Source organism: Equus caballus, chromosome 4 (genome assembly GCF_041296265.1).
Source record: "Equus caballus isolate H_3958 breed thoroughbred chromosome 4, TB-T2T, whole genome shotgun sequence".
NCBI classification, from domain to species: domain Eukaryota; kingdom Metazoa; phylum Chordata; class Mammalia; order Perissodactyla; family Equidae; genus Equus; species Equus caballus.
This window is the reverse complement of record NC_091687.1, coordinates 32,157,597-32,174,814: the sequence shown is the minus strand read 5'-3', so window position 1 is coordinate 32,174,814 and position 17,218 is coordinate 32,157,597. Positions and strand designations below refer to the sequence as shown.

At 35.7% G+C, this 17,218-nt stretch overlaps 1 protein-coding gene across 2 annotated transcripts in view; it reads left to right on the top strand.

Moving 5' to 3' along the window:
• SEMA3E (semaphorin 3E) overlaps positions 1-16,980 on the top strand; it is a 254,468-nt gene extending 237,488 nt beyond the window's left edge. The window contains exons 15-17 of one of the 2 annotated variants that reach the window (XM_001491062.7): positions 390-457; positions 1,995-2,134; positions 12,489-16,980. In XM_001491062.7, the coding sequence (XP_001491112.4) occupies positions 390-457; positions 1,995-2,134; positions 12,489-12,941 (661 nt within the window). In that variant the 3' untranslated portion in view covers positions 12,942-16,980. Of the gene's footprint in view, positions 1-389; positions 458-1,994; positions 2,135-5,241; positions 5,365-12,488 lie in introns of those variants that run through there. The other variant, XM_070264478.1, reaches the window with a different exon arrangement.
• The last annotated feature ends 238 nt before the right edge of the window (positions 16,981-17,218 follow it).

The following is a 17,218-nucleotide window of genomic DNA, read 5'->3' as shown; positions in this document are numbered from 1 at the left end:
TTTTCCTCAAATAAATAGTCTGCCTCAAATCCCTGTCTTTATTTGTACACATCCCTTACCACCCAAAACACTCATTTCAAATAAGAAGACTTCTTGTTGAGCTAAACTTTTAACAAAATGTGGAGAGAACCTTCTTAAATTATTGTTTCAGGATCCAGAACTCAAACTTACGTGAACATTTAAAGAAGAGTTTTATATAGATCTTATCCATTGAATGACATTCAATGGAAATACAGGAAACTATGAAACTTGGATTTCATCCTTGTTTCATATGACTGAGCAGGTTTTCAGTAATAGAATACTACTTGAATCTTTAATGCAGTTGGCTTTATTTTAAAGTCTGGAAAATTGAAATCTGAACATCCCTAAGGGCATTTGCTTTCTTCCAGGCGGTTCCGCAGACAAGATGTCCGACATGGAGATGCGGCCCAGCAGTGCTTTGGACAGCAGTTTGTTGGTAATCCATAGAAAATTGATTGCTGGAGATTACTCAGAGTGTGCATTGAAGATAAAGTGCAAACTTCTTGAAAAGCGTCCTGTTTTCTCTGTGATTGTTATACATACTAGAATGTTACTGAAAGTATTACGTTCTTTTCCATGTAGTTAAAATTTTGTGCATTTGACATATAAACTTTACTTAATTAGGAAAATGGTTTATTTGCCACCACCAAACTTTACTACTAGACCTCAAAATGGGAATCCTAGAACAAGAATGTTGCATACTTTAAGTGGCTGGTGACACATGAATTGCAGGACTTATCTCTCCATCTCTACCCTGGGAATATGTTCACCATGTTATATAACTTATGGTAATTTTGTAAACAGCGAACTAATTATATCAAGTCACCTACTGAGCTTTGGGATGGAATAAAGCGAAAAACTTTTGACTCTTTCACTGGAGTGGAATGAGCCTAGAGCTGGGATTTGAGGTGCAGATGTGGGTTTCTGAGGAAGGGTGGTAGGTGGTCTGATGGGTAAAGGATGAAAAGAAATTTCAGCTTTAGGCAAATGCAAGGAAGTCAGAAAAGACAGACAAACACTGTCTGACTCTTCACACTATGATGTTGGCTGGTGAATAGGCTGTGATTAGTGTCACCAGTTTTACTAGGAAGTAACAGGGGGAAGGGGCACCATGATTGGGAGACCATCAGTGCTTATACACAGATCCAAAGATTGCAGTTTGCTAGACCCCAGGCTTACTCAGGATTTGTTGCAGGACATAAGCCTGCAAGAATATTGGCTAGAGAAAGGCAGGATCTTAATCTTAGGGAAACTTAGGGGTCAGTTTTGAAGGTGAGGACGGATCAGGCACAGGGAAAAAAATCCCGAGATCTTGCTATTGAATTTGATGTTGATTACAACAACAAGGAAAAAATTCGCTTGCTTCTATTCCCCATTGCAGTTAGGTGTACTTGCCTGTATGCAAATTTAAGTTCAAGTCTAGTCACAGCCTTTCTGGGCCAGGATACAGATCATAATCAAGAAGCTCTGGGTCACAAAGTCCTTAGTTCAGTTTCGTACTCTTTTCTTACTGAAGGAGCCCAATATCTGGATGAGTGTAATCCCTTGTTAAGATGTTTACGTAGAGCCATATCATCTTGGTTTCTGCTTTCTATTTTTATTTTTAATGATGAACTTGATCCTATGCCATGCTTGATTGTTTGGTGCTCACCTTCTCTTGCCTGCTTTATCAATGGATGTTGCCAATAATTTCCCATGAATTTATAACATTGATGCACCTGCTTACTGTCTTGTCTCATCCTTTGGAACCAAATTCCCAGTTACTTCCTTCTGTTCCACCCTATAGCCTGCTGTTCCTTTTTAATGCCTAGATTTTGGTATGTCAGTCTCTCTAAATAACTCCTTTAAATGACTAGCAATAAGTAACAAAAGTTATTTACTTGCTGCAGGGATCTGAATAAAGAATCTTCTTAAAAATATTATTTACAAGTAAAATCAAAGTCTCTAGGCTGATGTTAACATTTATGTTGTAGGGGATGCTTTGGATAAGACTGAAGAGCGATTGGCCTATGGCATAGAGAACAACAGTACTTTGTTGGAATGCACCCCACGATCTTTACAAGCAAAAGTTATGTGGTCTGTACAGAAAGGACATGACACAAGGAAAGAGGAGGTAATTCATAGCTTCACATTCACATCATGGCATCTTGAATAAAGTGTGCAATTATTAAAGAGATAATGATTTATTTGGGTGCTTAAAAATGAAACACTCTGTTGTGCTATACATGTCATTTAAAAGGTGGGTTTATTTATTATGTGTAATTTATATGCCTATAAAGATTTTAAAATACTTATACACATAGATTTTTAGATACATCTATATTTATATACATATATAAATAGATTACATATATATGTTTTTGTTATATATATTATAATTTGGATCCTAGAAATTGGATTTTTATTAAGGAGGTACTTATAGCATCATGATTTTAGTGTCATGTTGTCAAAATGATAGTCTTAAATTGTATCACCCAAGGCAGTGTTCTAGAAAAATAGCAAACTTAAACACCACTAACACATATATCTTAGACATGTACATAATAGAATTAAAACAACAGCAGCAGCAGCAACATTAAACCTGTTGTTGATAAAGCTATTAAATCATATATGGGACATCAACGTTGGGATCCACTGTTGTCCACTGGGAACAAAAGAAAGGCATCAGCAATTTTGTCCTTTGAAGCATGTTTAGTGGTGGAGATCATATTTCTATAATCATCTAATAATGACAGAGGGATGAATTGGACTGCTCTTATAGATAGAAGGATAGATGGCATTTAAAGCACACACAGAATAGTGTGGAGGCAGTTAGGGGGTAAAACAATGTGAATCTAGAGAGCTAATTATGTACAGGAAGAGGTCAAGGGCATGAAACAGTTAGGGAAGGCAGATAAAGCATGGTTGATGTTGATGTGGGCTTTGAACTCAATTTTTACAAAAGTAGAATTATAAAAATAGAAATAGAAGAAAATTTGGTTATATTAAAAGGAGATAGATCTTAGTGAATATTGGAGAAATGGTCCCTGGTAAGGAGAAGGTAATGAATTGAATAAGGGAAAGAAATTCTAGAGACTTACCTTAGGACACAGGAAAGAGCTAATAGATGCGTAGTGGAAAGAGAGTGAGTCAATCAGGTCTCTGCCTCATTTTGGTGATGGAGACCAAACATTTGTCGTTGGATGCCAAATGTAAAGCATGTTGACTCTTTATGCTTTTTTTTCTATACTGTGGTAAAATTAAAAATCCAATATGTTTTTTATCTGAAATCATACAGTACATTCTGGGAGATGATTAAATTTGTAACTCCCAGGTTCCTGGGACAGCTGTTAGAGAGGAAGGCACCTCAACTTTACAAATGCTATTGGAGATAATATAGAAAGGCAATCAGGAAAGGAAAATTCTCCTAAATTTTCATGACTTCCTAAGAATAAACAAGAGTCCAAAAATCTTATAGCACATTGCACTCAAATAAACTGTTGATTTAGTACTAAAGTATTTTCCATCCCCCAAATCTGAGGTGAAATGCTTTTTTAAATTCCATCATAACTCACTTGGCAGGAGAAGGCCTAGAAATATTCTATAGTTCCTCCACTTGAATGGCTTCAGAAGACAAAGAAGTAATTCTTTCATCAATGGTTTCTCTCACTTAGTGTGGTCTGTTTCTAATTTGGAATTCACCATAATCTGTCTCCTTTGGAAATCTTTACCAAATCATTTGACATGCTGCATCCATCAATGTTCAATTATAAGCTTCTTTCTCATATTGTTCGTGTAATCTATTTTTCCTTTCCCCAAATTTTTAGTACCTATTTTGAACTACATTCAGATTTCCCTAACTGATATATTTACTGATACATGAAGTTTTGAATTTACTCTCTGCATTATAAGTTATGTCATAATCAGATAATACTTGGTTTCTGTAGAGACAGCAATATACGTATTGATGTATTCACAATCTAAAACAAAACAGCCCGTGCAGGGATTTGTAGGCTCTTATGAAAGGCTTTGATCTTTGCTCTGAATTAAATAGAGAGCCATTGGGTAGTGTTCAACAGAACCTGACGTAATCAAAATTTGGTTTTAAAAAGGTCTCTTTGGTTATTGTATTAAGAATATAGTATGTTGCGGGGTGGGGGCAGAATGGTGGAAGTAAGTAATCATTGAGGTGATAGGGACATAAATCTTCATGTTCAGTGACACAACATTAACTCTTAATGTGCCCTATACCTCCAAGGCCAAATGATGTGCAAGTGATTGCCTCATACTCACAATAGTAAAGTGATTCACATTCTCCTGTATTATTGAGAATTGTGAAGGCTACGTAACTTCTAAGATGGAAAACTTTTTCAACCAGCTACTCTCATCTTTGTTGAGGTATCTGCAATTAGTGTTTTGAACTCAATAGGTATTCACTTGGAACCTACTTTAATAGCTAATGAACAGGTCATAGCCTTAGCCCTTTTGAAGCTATAGTCTTGTAGTGAGTACAAGAATGTAAACAGATAATTATGATATATTGTGTTCAGTACAAGTTCTGTTGAAACCAGAGGAAAAGAAAACTGTCTTAATCAAGAGGTCAGGTATGATAGAAAATCAGGGGTCATGATGGACAATCAGGAAAAGATTTATGGTAGAGGTGACACTTGGGCTATGTCCTAATGGATGAGTAGAAGTTAACTAGCAGAGAGAATGGTATAAGCCTATGGGATGGAGATGAGAAACAACGTGGTATGTGTAGAACTGTGGCTGGAAATGAGAATGAAAAATGAATAAACAGACCAAGGAACCATTTTACTTTATCTATAAGCCAATGAGAACACCTTAGACAAACTGTTTAGACAAATTACTCTGGAAACTTGCATACGGACTTGAAGGAAAAACAAGATGTCAAGACGACCAGTTAAGAAGGTGTTTCAATAGTTAATGAAAGATATTTGACCAAAACTAAACAGTGGTAGTAGGAAGGGAGAAGACAGATTTTGATTTTTATGAACTAACGCTGAGTTCACTTGATATTTGAGGTAAAAGAGAAGCAATAAAAAATGCTTCGTTGTTTGGGTGTCAATGTGGTTGATGGTGCAGTAACATGATTCAAAGAATATGATGGGGAAAAGCAGACTTGGGAGAAAGATGTTGAGTTCATTTTTGGCCATGTTGAATTTGAGGCTCCTGTAAAGCATTCAGATGGATCTGTCCCTCTGGTATATTCATATTCAGGAGTATAAAGCCCAAGGAAAGATTTGGAATGGCAAGAGATGTGTGAGAGACATCAGCAAAAAGGTCATAATTAAATTTGTGGAGATAATAAAGGTAAGAATAATATAGCAACAATGAGTACTTAAGTATCACTTACATTTATCCTAGAGATAGGAGGCAATCTCTAGATACATAAAATATTGCTCATGTCGAGCATGTTGAATAGTTTTAAAAATATGTTTTAGGGACATTTGGGTCCTAGAATTTGTCATACTTTCCTCTTTCCTTTGGTCACTAGGAAATTTAGCATTGAATTTGTACTATAATTATAGTTATTGCTCAGGGCCTTGTGGTATGCATTTTTGTGCTCAAACATTATCTTCCATTCTCTGTCCTCTTATTTTCCTTTCATCCTGATCATCCTGATATTCTTACCTATTGAAATTTTCAGTAAAACGTTATCCTTAAATTGCTGTTTATTTTTGAGCAGTATTTCTAAAATCATATGATTATGGTATACAAGAGCATTAACAGATCTTACAAACAAACTTAGTTTATTGGTTGCCAAACCAGAGTAATGATTACAAACAACTGGAGAATTCTTTATCTTTTTGGTTCTTGTTTTTGGCTTCAGATGCGTAATTTACTTAATCATACTATTTAGTTTATGGTACATTGTCATGATGAGTCCAGACAAATCTCCTCTCTTGTTTGACTTTATTTTTCCTGGACCACCTTTCTTAACTTTCGTCCTTGCTTCCCCGTATGCATCTATAGTAATGATTGGCATCAATCCAATACTACATTTGTATATTGGACAGGTATATGACATTTTGAGCATGCCTGATTTGTAAAAGTAAATGTATTGTTTAATAGACCTTATTCTGCTTCTTACTTTTAAAAACCCAACACTATGTTTTATGGTTTGTCACTGCTGCTGTGTGTGTCTCTATTTCATGTTTCCTAACTGCTACTTAATATCCCATAGTTTGCATTCATTGCTTTTAACTGATTCATTCCCCTAAGAGTGGACCAAGGGTGTCATTAATTCCCACTACCGCATCTTTAATGTTCATCCCTGCAAATAACCCCTTAAAGATCTGAGTGCATTTCTGCATTATTATCTGTCAACATCCTTCATTTCTGTAATTATTGCTAGCTTGCTTTCCAGAATTTCTGCACCATCTGCACTACCAAAGCAGTTCATGTGGATTCCCATTTCCCCACATCCTCTCCAATATTTGTATTTTCTAATTTTTGCCTTTTTTCTGGATATAGTTGGCGTCTTGTTTAAATGTGCATTTCTATAGTTACCAGTAAGGTTGAACATTAGCTTGCATACTCTTTAAACATTTGGGTTTCTCCTTCTCTGAATTGCCTACTTACATTTTCCATTTTTCTCTTTTATTTCTTTCTGTTGGCTTTCAAGAGTTCTTTGTATCTTCTCTACATTAATTTGTTCTTGAATATAAATGTTCCGAATTTCTTCTTTGATATAGTTAATAATTTTGAATATAACTTTTTTTACAGTCTGGTTTTGAGTTCTTATTTATGATAACTTTCTTTTCAGTATCTTCTTTATTAGAAATAAGTTTCCCACATTTAGATATTTAATTAATTTGAAGTGTAAATAAACGTTTTTTATTCTCTATATAGTATGATAGGTTTCCCTAAATGAGCTACTAAGTAATTCACCTTTTCGCTGTTGAATAATCATCTCTATCATATAGAGGTTCACATTGGAAGGCGTTTTTAATAAAATAACATTTTTATTTTTATGCTGTCATATATGATATATTTTCTGTAAGTCAATTGAATTTTTTTCTGTATTGAAGGCAGGCCAGATAAACAAACAAATATATAAATTGTTGGTCTTTACTTCTTGACTAAAATTGATTTCATAGTTAAATATCTTCTGAACTAAACCAATTGAAGGCCTCTATCTGTCTTTCTCCTATGAAAAGTGTAGAATCAATATGGTTGATACACATGGAAATCACTGCTTCTTCCTGACCAGCTACCAGATGTGCAGGGTTCTTTGTTCAATTACTTTTTTTTATTTGACATTATGAAACATATTGAATCAATCTTTATAGCTAAGAATATTAAAATCACTTTTAGTAAGAAATTCTGTATTTTTGTAGATTGGCTATAAGAATATTTGATAAAATGCTGTATTGAGTACTATCTTCTTGACCAGGGAAATCTGGTCTGCAGACATAGAAGAAGCACAACTGGATAAAAACAATTCTGTAATCAAGATTTTATGTTGAAAGCACCCATGTTAACTAAAGTCGAAAGATGAAATCGTGGAAGGGTTTCAAATACAAATTTCTAAGTCATTTTTTATTTTTAGGTATTCATAGTTTGTGGAAAATACATTTAACTTTCAAGGTGATTTAATAACTTACATAGTATGTGGCTGTCCAACTTGAGAGTTAAAACATCTTTAATTCCTGAATTTATGATTCACTGTAACCAGGAGGGGAGACCAAATTCTGATACAGGCACTATCTCTAACATGCAAGTAAACAATGTAGGACAATTCTCATTGTAAATGTCGTGCTTCTGCATCTTTGAACCAGTCTGGACGTTTATATATACACAAGCAGCATTTCTCAAACTTGGGTTTCTGATTATGAAAGAAATATCTGCTTTTTATATCAGATTTGAAAAAAAGGAAAAAAAAACACTCCTAATTCAGTGGTCAGGATTTGTATTTACTTCTTTTTTTTTTTTTTTTTTTGAGGAAGATTAACCCTGAGCTAACTACTGCCAGTCTTCCTCTTTTTGCTGAGGAATCCTGGCCCTGAGCTAACATCGGTGCCCATCTTCCTCTACTTTATGTGTGGGACGCCTGCCACAGCATGGCGTGCTGAGCGGTGCCATGTCCACACGCGAGATCCGAACCGGCGAACCCCAGGCCGCTGAGAAGCAGAATGTGCGAACTTAACCGCTGCGCCACTGGGCTGGCCCCTACTACTATTTTAAAACACTTCCATAAACTTGCTATATGCCAGAAACTAGGCTAGATGACTTTCAGATTTTCTCATCTATCATTCACTCTCACAGGAGATATAGTAGAGAGAGAACCGAGCATCATATTCAATGAGGATGCTTGTATGCAGATTCTTTTCAGGTGAAGGAAATGTCCTGTGCCCTATAACTGCTTTTCCTGTGTATCTGTGAAGCATAGCCCCCTGTCATTAATCGCTGCTCCTGAAAGTATGCTTGCTTCCTCCCTGTCCAAATCAGTACTGGAAGAAGTGGCTAACTTAGGGATATATCCTTATCCGTATATGCCATTGCCTTGCATGCTTGTACACTCTGAACAAAGTGATATGTTCTCATTTTTCACTGTATTTTGAGCACTGTACTCATTACAGAATATTCAGAATGCAAAGAGATAGACCATTGCCCTTATGAAACTAATAATATGGTTAAAGAGATGAGATTTGCATGGAAAAATTATTTGAAGAGGACTATAAATATCCAGCTTCTGTGCTACAAATGTGAATGCTGTTGAGTTACAACAAGAAACAAAACATCTTTATGGGCTGTAAAGAAAGTATTCATTTAAGAAATGAAAGTTTAAGCCTGGAAGGAAATTTTTAAAAATGAATTGATGGACAGTAGAAAGTAGCTCACTAAGGGAAAGGAATAAAGAATAAGACCAGATAAGACTTGGAAGTGTGAGATAAGGTGGCACTACAGGGAGCTCTCAAGCAGAGGAGTTATGGACAGGGAGATCTGACCCTAGTGTTGTATAGGTTGCTCCCACCGCCTGCCCTGAAAAGTAAAACATTGTCGTGGGCTGCTACCATGACTTTTGTTAAAATATTGGTTAAATATTCACAAGAATGAAATAAGAAATACATTCTTTATGCTTGCAACTTTTATTCAAATATAGAACCAAAATTAATTTACAAATAAAATATAAACATCTGTGCATCATTTAAATGTTTATTTAATGTGATGATGTTTTTCACTGAAATGAGATATCCCTATGAATGTAATATGGGACATAGACTACCACATATGTGTATGTATATGTGTGCATAAAACATCTGCATACGGCACTGTGCCGTGGGATGATTCAGTCCCCCCAACGCTATGCAAGTGACTTCAAAACTTGTTTTGTTTGTTACTACAAGGGTGCTGTTTGGTTTTCACTTGGCTGGAACATATCATTAACATATTAAATCCATCTGTGTTCTTCTCAGCAGCTGAAAACTATTAAATTTTGAAAATGGTTCAGAATCTGTGATAAACAAATACTAAGAGTGAGGCTGATCTTCCACGTGATCCCAAATAGAGTTTATTAATTTATATTGATTATCGTGAAAATAAGCACAATAATCTAAGAAATCCCTATAGAACACTCATTGATTTCCAGAATTGTACCTATTCCACCAACTCTAGTAAGAAGCACTACATTCAGCTGTTTTGGGTTATAGATTTAGAAAGGCAAGATCTGGTTAACTGAGCAATTCTCACCTGCTCCAGCAAGCAATAGAGTCTGAATGAGTTCTCAATCAGGAGTGTGACAAAAAGAAGTGAAATTTGAAGAAGAGTGAAATAGTACCCATTTATTGAAATGAAGGGGAATGATATCAGTCAAAAGAAAATTCATTGAAGGACTGTTGTTCTATATATACAGGTAATGTTGCGTGCTCAGGTGTATAAAGGTTAACAGGTAAAGTGACAGGAATAAGGGAAGGATGACACTTTCACCGGGGTGTGAGGGAGGCCTGTTTGAAGAGAGGACGTTTAGTTCAGCCTTTCCGGATGAGAAGGAACCAGTCATAGGGAAGTTCCTCTAGGCAGAGACAGGTCCTGAAAGAGAATCAAGCTGGGTGTGAAAGCAAGAAGAGAAGAAGGAAGATGGGCAGTCTGCCATGAGATAAGGTCAAAGAATCGGTCATGAACTATGAGAGTCTAACTCTGTGCCAAAAATAATGAAATGGAAGGATGTTTCTGATGGTCATCAATGAAGAAATGCTGATGGGAGTTTGTGATGTATTGGACATGAGGACATAATAATGAGAGGAAGGTATAAATGACCAACAGTTGAGGATGGGGGACTAGAAAAATCTGATGTAAAATGGACAAATATGATGTAAAATATGATGTAATTGTCTGCAATAGGGAAGTTAGTAAATGGGGGAGGTGCAAGGTGCAGCTGGAGTGGGAAGACACTGAATTTTCGATGATGAGGGATCATATAAGTGTTGGTCAGTGTTTTGCAATTAATATGAAACAGAAAACAATGGGTTATCTTTGTTTAAGTGCACCATCATAGGGAAGCTGGCTGAAATGAGAAAATAGAAGAGTTATCAAAGGGATGCAAATAAAACATGAGATCAGGGAAGAATGGAGGATTTTCCCTTAGAGGGAATGAGAAATCTACAGAAGAGACCAAGAAGAGAGCTAGGACAGTAAAATGTCATGTTCTGCACAGAAAGATAAAAAAGATGTTTAAGGAGGAGGGGCCATCTCTGTCAAATGCAGCCACAGGTTTGAAAACAACAGAGACTGTGCTTCAGAGTCAGTATCGCCCAAGGCATGATGTGGTCACAGCTGGGTTGCCATAGATGGTAAACTTAGGGAAAAAGCTAGTGGTAGAAGAGAAGACTGCCCAGAGGCCTGGTGAAAACGAGCAGAGCGAGCAAAGTCCTTTAAGACTTAGTTGGCTGTGGCAGGTGCTAAATATATATTCTCAGCAAAACCATAGATAACAGATTGTTTCTATGTAGTGAAGAGGGTTTTGGTTTGAGGGCTCTTCCTGTTTCCTCACTGGAGAACTTGAGTTACCGGCTATAGCATTCTGCCTACCAGAGCATAGTCCTGTGGAGTCCAGGGAAGCCCCAATAAAAGACATATGGAGCCCCTTTATTGCCTAACTATGGTATTCTGAAGCTGCTGAGTAATTAATTTACCTTACATGACAGGAAAAAAAATGTCTATGGGAGCCTCATAGTTTAACATTAACATTCCTATTAGGGGTACAATCTCTTTACTACACCACCAATACCCTTTTGCCACATTATCCACAAATTATATAAAAGACCACACATGAGGCATTACACATACATAATCACATTGCAACTTCGGACATGCCCGAACTGATCAAGGCTTGAAAGAACTGAGTCCAGTTGGCCTTGCCAGGACCCACCACTGGGACAAAAACATGCCTGTCGCTGATGGCCATTACTGTCAAAGTGGTTGTGGTTGTTGCCTCTACACCCCTTTTATATCGACAAAGGTGAATATTGCTTTTGTTTTGTATTCTCAAAGGGGAAGTCAGCCAGCATAGTGTGAATCACCTTTATATCAGTATCGTATGATCCTGGGCCATAGGAAAACCTCTATCAGTTTGTTTACAGCCAGAGAAAGTATGTGGGAAAGGTAGAGGTAAGTGTTGATAGCACTGTACAAAGTATGCTCACCTGTGTTATTTAAACTTCACAGCGATCCTTCAAGTTACATTAAGATTATTATCTTCATTTTTACGAAGAAAACTAAGGCAGAAAACATCCACCTAGTGCGCACAATTAGCAGACAGTGGTGCCTGTGTTTGAATTTAGCTTTGTCTAAAGTCAGATCTTATACTCACTAGTGCAACTATTGATGATAAGACGTGAGCTATTTACTAAAAGCTTTATTGTGCTCTTCTTACCCTGAATTGTAATTATTTATTTATAAAAGTAATGTGCAAAATTTATTATATCACAAATGTAAAAAAGGAGATATTTGAGTACTGAAGTTATATGCTAATGTAATATTTACTAGACTGCGAGGTCCTTCAGAGCAGAATCTGGATTTTATTTTTTCATCTCTGTTAAATGGACAGCCTTGTAGAAATGTAAGGAATGCTCACTGAATTAATGAGTGGATAGATGTTTTTGTAAGAAGATAAAGTGAAGGGGGCCCAGCTCTCTAAACAGAGGTCCTTGTAGAAATGTTGTCACTATGATCTGGAAGGCATCAGAACCCCTGAACTAATGTGAGGCATAGCATTTATTCTCTTTGTCAAAAAAGAGAAGTTCACAACACACACACACACATACACATACATACACACAACTGATTTAATTACTTAGCTTCTCTCTCTCTCTCTCTTTACATATATGTGTATAGTCTTTCAGGATTTCATCATGTGATAACAAAAATGAAAAAACTCATGATAGATAGTGGAAAGGATTACAGCCTGGTGTTCTTTTCTCCTGGCTAGTACTCCAGTGCCATTAATTTTCTTGTTCTTACAGGTGAAGACAGATGACAGAGTGGTTAAGATGGACCTCGGTTTACTCTTCCTAAGCGTGCGCAAAATGGATGCTGGGACCTATTTTTGCCAGACAGTAGAGCATAGTTTTGTCCACACGGTCCGTAAAGTCACCCTGGAGGTAGTAGAAGAGGAGAGGGTGGAGGAAATGTTTCACAAAGACTATGAAGAGGATGGGCCTCACAAGATGCCCTGTCCTGCCCAGAGCAGCATCCCTCAGGGAGTAAAACCATGGTACAAGGAATTCTTGCAGCTGATTGGTTACAGCAACTTCCAGAGAGTGGAAGAATACTGTGAAAAAGTATGGTGCACAGAGAAGAAGAGGAAAAAGCTTAAAATGTCACCTTCCAAGTGGAAGTATGCCAACACACAGGAAAAGAAGCTTCGTCCCAAAGCCGAGCACTACCGCCTGCCCAGGCACACGCTGGACTCCTGAGGGGGTGAAACTCTCTACTGGCTTCTGAAGAATTTCTATTTAGAACCTATAAAAAAAAAAGAGAAACCAACTTCTTTGCATTACTTAAAAGAGATTTCTGTAATACAGAAATTACTGTAAAAGTGTTATGATAAATTATTCTGCATACTCATTTGACAGGTTAAATATCACATAAAATTAATTTTTAAACAAGTTCAATGGTTTCACATTATATTGATAAATTTCACATAGTATTGATAAAAGTGATGATAGTTATAGTTTTGAGTACTTGGCTGCTTTTCCATGGCAATTATTGTTTTACCCTTGGAAGGCTTAAGATTATTAGAATATTGATGAAAAATTAGAGATGTTAATAATCACGAAAAAATAAAAATAAATGTTTTAATCTTTCTGAATTTTACCTTGCCACCACCATGTGAAATATACAGAATACCAGATACTTTAATATCCTTATGTGAACTCTCTGTTCCTTTTGAGAATTATTGTATTAGTGTTGTCTAAGCCATGAGTTTTATGAAGCAGGTGTATTGTAATTATTGTAAACCATGAAAGAAAAATTATGGTCACCTTCATAAAAAATTTGTTAAACTAAATTCACAATAGTTATGTTTCAAGATGAGAAAATATCCTTTCAATTTCACTCCAGTGAGGAAAGAATGAAATTTAGGTAACTTCTCAGAAAGTTATCAAAGGACGTCAAGACAGGTAGAGTTACAGTTAGAACTTTAATTGAAAAAATTTTTGCTGCCCTCTTGTGGTAGAAAAAGTATATTCTCATATTGTTTTTACTCTACAGATTGTCTAGTAGATTTCTTAGTAAATACGTCTAGCTCACTTTCAGAAAAAACTAACTGAAATAAAACTGTGTTAATACTTATGATATGCTTTAAGATGGAGATGTTTATGAATAAATTTATTACCTCCCAACCAAAAACAAAGATATTACAATACTGAAGCGCCATTAAAACTTAAATTTTATGCCTTCTAAATAAACATCCCTGAAATCTAAAAGACGTTCCAGAACATAATATTTTACTATTAAAAAAATATTAATGCATTTTGCTTTCAGATATCAAATTTTCCTATTTTATATTAACAAATAAGAAAATCGTTTCATTAGTTCACTTAATTGTCGAGATGTTCAGAGCACTTTTACTTTTATAAATACTATCAGAAGTTTTTATTTTTGAGAAGGCTTATTTCTTGAAGTCTTTCCTTTCTCCTATTTTATTTAGCAATTACTTTTCTAAAAGATGAAATTTTGTTGAGATTTTTATTTAAATAAAAATTAAAAGAAAGTGAATTACACAAGAAAACAATTATTAATATTTATTTAAATGTTAATTTTAAATATTCATTTCCATTTTCAAAGTTAGCTTATAGGCTATATAATTTAAAAAATTAAAGTGTTGATAACTTGTAATGGCTTGCAATTTCATTAGAAAATTGACAAATACATAAAAGTTTTAAGAAAGCTTAAAAAGTTCATTGGGTAAGCTGCCTTGCTCCAAAGGGTCAAAAGGACACAAATGTGTTGAAAATTAACATTCTCTGAAATTCCCAGTTGCTGTTTACCTAAGAATCCACCAGAGGTCGTTACTGCCCACCAATATTAACTGAACATAGCATGTATTTCAGTAAAAACCTGCCCAATATGGAGAAATAGAACCATAGCTACAGATCACAGTGTCCTTAGCAAAATTCATGTCTGGAATATTCAAAGTGAACAGATAAATCAATAAAGCACAATTTGTTGAAAATATTCTTCCGTTACCACAAGAGAAGGGAAAGCAGAATTTTCTTGTGTATTTGATTTTTTTTAAAAAGTAAAGCATAAGTAGTTATTGCTTTAATCTCAATGACACATACAAGCTAGTTAATAATAACAATGTGTCACTTGTGAACTAAAATATTTAGTAACTGAAGAGATAAGACTGAGGAAAATAACTTTTCTATGATGTATCTTAGGAATTAAGTGAACCTACAAGCCACTTGACTAAAATGAGATGACTATTAACCAGAAAAGAAAAGGCTTTTAAAAAAATGCTGATTTGAAAGAAGACTGATAAGAAAATTTTGAGGACTCAAGGCCACTATTTAGGCGGAGTGCTAGATTTCAAATTTACATACTTTTTCATCTTTTCAGTCTCTTTCTCCCCTTTTCTCCCCCCATACATGTGTGGAGGTACACATTCATGCACACATACACACACACCCTCACGTCATGACAGGCTTTAAGATAAATCTCCATTGCCTTCTCAAAAGACCAACAACACACGTTGTTCTTTTCTTCTTGAGAATCTGAAACATACCAAGATAAAACATTTCCAGTCCTTTATTCTGTCTGGCATTAGAATTCAAATTCAGAATCTCCTTTGAGAAATGCCCAGGCTTGGAAAATCACAGATGAATTCATCAGATTTATTCCTTTTTTCTTGAACTCAAGAAGAGCACGTACTTAGCCACCTGCAAGACTTGGAGGAATTAAGAGTCTGCCCTGACCTTACATTTACCCCAGACATCAACTTGATGAAGAGAAGTCATGCCCTCTAGAAACACCCAGCTGAGAAAGAATCATAACCACCCATCCTAGTTTCAAAGGGGCACCTCCATATAGGGTCATCTCAGACTTCTTCTGTTATTCTTTGTTAAGGAAGAGGACCTGTAAATAAAATGAGCATCGACATAGAACAGTGTACACCTCCTCTTTCAGTACCACAGCATCCATTGACCTAGAGATGCAGATTTGTTAGCAAGGAGGATTACAACTTGAAGGGGTTTTACTTGATGATTTGCGAGGTCTCTTCCATGTCTAACATTCTACATCGCTAATTCTTTCTTTCTGTGTTTAATTACTGAATATTTCAGTACAGAGCTATCAACTTGGAGAAACAGGGATTAAAAATAGAAATAAAACTAAGAAGAGCTCTAGAAAAAGGGAGTAGAAAGTCTTTGCCTGTTTAATAAGTGGCAATTCCATACATATTTTAGAGCTTTTCATTCCCAAAATTAGTTAACTACTTAGGATGCTTTTATGGAGTCTTTAATATTTGCTATAGGTTGTACGGTTTGTAAATCTTTGTAGTGATTATGAACATTTGTAAAATTTGTAAAATACAGTAAATCATTTTGAATATGTTAAGCATGAAACAAACACAGCAGATGTTGTCCTTAAAAATGAATTGTCTTGGGGCCGGCCCCGTGGCCAAGTGGTTAAGTTCGCACGCTCCGCTGCAGGCAGCCCAGTGTTTCGTTGGTTCGAATCCTGGGCGCGAACATGGCACTGCTCGTCAAACCACGCTGAGGCGGTGTCCCACATGCCACAACTAGAAGGACCCACAACGAAGAATATACAACTATGTACTGGGGGGCTTTGGGGAGAAAAAGGAAAAAATAAAATCTTTAAAAAAAAAATGAGTTGTCTTTAGCCTGACAGATACAGTAAGAAAATTACTTAGCATTGTATAGATATTTGACATTCCCTGGAGAAAATGGTACAGTTATGGTGATAATAAGGAGTCGTTCTTTTCCTTACAGCAGAGTATCACATTGAGTTACCTTTTCCAAAGCAGTGTTCATTTTTCAGGCCAACAACTGTTGCACTTGAATCAGATATAAATAATAAATTTTCCACACTCTTTTGATTCTAGTGTATTTAAACTGGTATGTTTATTTTATTTTTCTTGGAAAGATAGCATTGTATTTTGGCTTTCATTATAAATTCAGTGTGTTCTGTGTGTGTTTAAATGGCTTAGTTAAAAGCTAGAGTACTATATTGGGGCATTCTTGTCTGTATGGCGTCCTTTTATTTGCTTGCCTAGGTCTGTAACAGCATGTGCCATGTTATTTCTTTTCATTTATTGTAAACCATGAGACTTATTATCATCTAGTGACAAGCTGCAAAGACCATTGACATGTCTCTTTGATTGTCACATGGATCTGCTGCTATGCATTGCATAATTTGTCTGTACCTTTATACGCAATTTCTATTTGGTTGAACTTAGATGAAAAAGAAATAAATATTTGCTAAACCGTTAAATGCTGTCTGAGGAGTGTTTTCTAAGTTTTTGCCAATTAAAATCAACTTTCATAATATGTCCAGCCTAAATGTAAACATACAATTCTAGACGAGCACTGTTTTTGGTTGTTTTTTTAAGTTAGAAAAGGATTCAGTTCTCTTTCCTTGGAAATTCATAAATCAACTTTCTTAAGGAGGAAAAAGTCCATTCATCTCATTAACTTGCAGCATTTGGGGTTATTTATGCCACATCATGTTT